Source organism: Aplysia californica, unplaced genomic scaffold, assembly GCF_000002075.1.
Source record: "Aplysia californica isolate F4 #8 unplaced genomic scaffold, AplCal3.0 scaffold00306, whole genome shotgun sequence".
NCBI lineage: Eukaryota > Metazoa > Mollusca > Gastropoda > Aplysiida > Aplysiidae > Aplysia > Aplysia californica.
Genome location: NW_004797576.1, coordinates 410,099 through 412,033, shown reverse-complemented (window position 1 = coordinate 412,033; position 1,935 = coordinate 410,099). Strand labels below are relative to the sequence as shown.

Below are 1,935 nucleotides of genomic sequence, written 5' to 3'. Positions count from 1 at the left end.
GACACACAGACACACACACACACACCCTTCCTCAACAAAAACAAAAACAAAACCACACATAATCTAGCCAGTACGCGTGCCAACCTGTAAGAATGGAAGAGACAACACACAACAATAAATTCCCCATCAGGACAGTGAACGTTGCTCGCAAACTCCCAGCAATTATTACCGCGTGACCCCACAATGGCGTAAACACTTCCGCTCTGCTGGTTGTGTGATGTTTCCCCACATTGGGAGGGGCTCCCCGCCCACCCCTGTGTCTACCCTGTGTTAACCCTGTGTCCAGCCCTGTGTCTACCCTGTTTTCACCCTGTGTAGTGTCTACCCCTGTGTCTACCCTGTGTATACCCCTGTGTCTACCCTGTGTCTACCCTGTGTCTACCCCTGTGTATACCCCTGTGTATACCCCTGTGTCTACCCTGTGTATACCCCTGTGTCTACCCTGTGTCTACCCTGTGTCCACCCTGTGTCTACCCCTGTGTCCACCCCTGTGTCTACCCTGTGTCTACCCTGTGTCTACCCTGCGTCCACCCTGCGTCTACCCTGCGTCTACCCTGCGTCTACCCTGAGTCTACCCTGCGTCTACCATTCACCTTCCCTGCGTCTACCCTGCGTCTACCCTGCGTCTACCCTGCGTCTACCATTCACCTTCCCTGTGTCTACCCTGTGTCTACACTGTGTCTACCCTGCGTCTACCCTGCGTCTACACTTCGCCTTCTCTGTGCCTACCCCGACCCACAATGAATTAACCCCTCACTCACCTTGCTCCCACCCCAAGGCTCGGTCATGTATTCTTTTTATCTGGTGGAGGGGGGGGGGACTTTTTTTTTCTTGACTTATGTACTTATGCATTTACTTTTTTTCTTTTTTTTTTGGGGGGGGGGGGGCGGTGTATGCGTTATTTTAAGGGTGTACCATCCTTTATGTCAGTCAAAAATAAACGCTGATGATGAATGAGTGAAAAAATGTTTAACGTGCATCTCCGAAAAGACCACGCGGAGTGAGAAATTGGTGTAAACTGTCTTTCCCAAGGACACACCGTCGGACCATGCTGAGGCTATACCCCCGAAACCCACAGTCTCACGATTACGAGTCGGTAACCTAACCACTAGGAAGAATGAATGAGAAAAACAGACAGGCTAACGGGTACCAAAAGAGGAATGTTAAGGAAGAGGGACCTGCTACCGGCAACGTCTTCCAACCATCTACGTTCTTTCTATCAAAAGTGAGGGAAGGTAAGGTGGCTTGAATGTCGTATGTCGTAACGAGTGCATCTCTAGTTCGTAGATGATGAATCTCTGTACCGTAGGTTGATATCCTGGTATTGGTATCATCATCAAGTGCCAGATTTTTTCGACAGACATCGGCGATCATGATTCTCCATTAATTCCTTTGCTTGGATGCTCTTTAAAAAAGCTTGATTACCCAACCCATTCGCTTAGGTTCCCTTAGTAGTTTGTTCTGGGCCTACCCTGACTCGTTTACCTTCAATTTGCCAGTGAGAGCAAGATGTTCAAGACCTTTATGTATTGTTATATTCCCCCAAAATTTCCCTCGTAGACTGATAACGTTAATCTCCTCTCCTCTCCTCTCCTCTCTTCTCCTCTCTTCTCCTCTTTTCTTTTCTTTTCTTTTCTTTTCTTTTCTTTTCTTCTCTTCTCTTCTCTTCTCTTCTCTTCTCTTCTCTTCTCTTCTCTTCTCTTCTCTTCTCTAATCTTATCTGAACTTATGCTTTAATTTTAGAAGCAGTTTTGCGGCACTTGCGAGACAATAATAAGGTACAAAAAGAGGCCAAAGATTAGAGGCGTTACAAGAGAGTAACAAACACACAAAAAAAGAAGGAGAGATCAGGGCGGTAGAAATTTGATAGAAAACAAAGAGCGAACCACACTAGAGCACCCGTCAAACACCCGGAATACCGATAAAAATAATAAT

The 1,935-nt window shown here is 46.7% G+C and overlaps 1 protein-coding gene across 1 annotated transcript in view; it reads left to right on the top strand.

The window, feature by feature from the left end:
• LOC106012258 overlaps positions 1-569 on the top strand; it is a 47,946-nt gene extending 47,377 nt beyond the window's left edge. Inside the window, exon 2 of the mRNA XM_013084637.1 lies at positions 287-569. Within this exon, the coding sequence (XP_012940091.1) occupies positions 287-569 (283 nt within the window). The remainder of the gene's footprint in view (positions 1-286) is intronic.
• Positions 570-1,935: the final 1,366 nt, after the last annotated feature.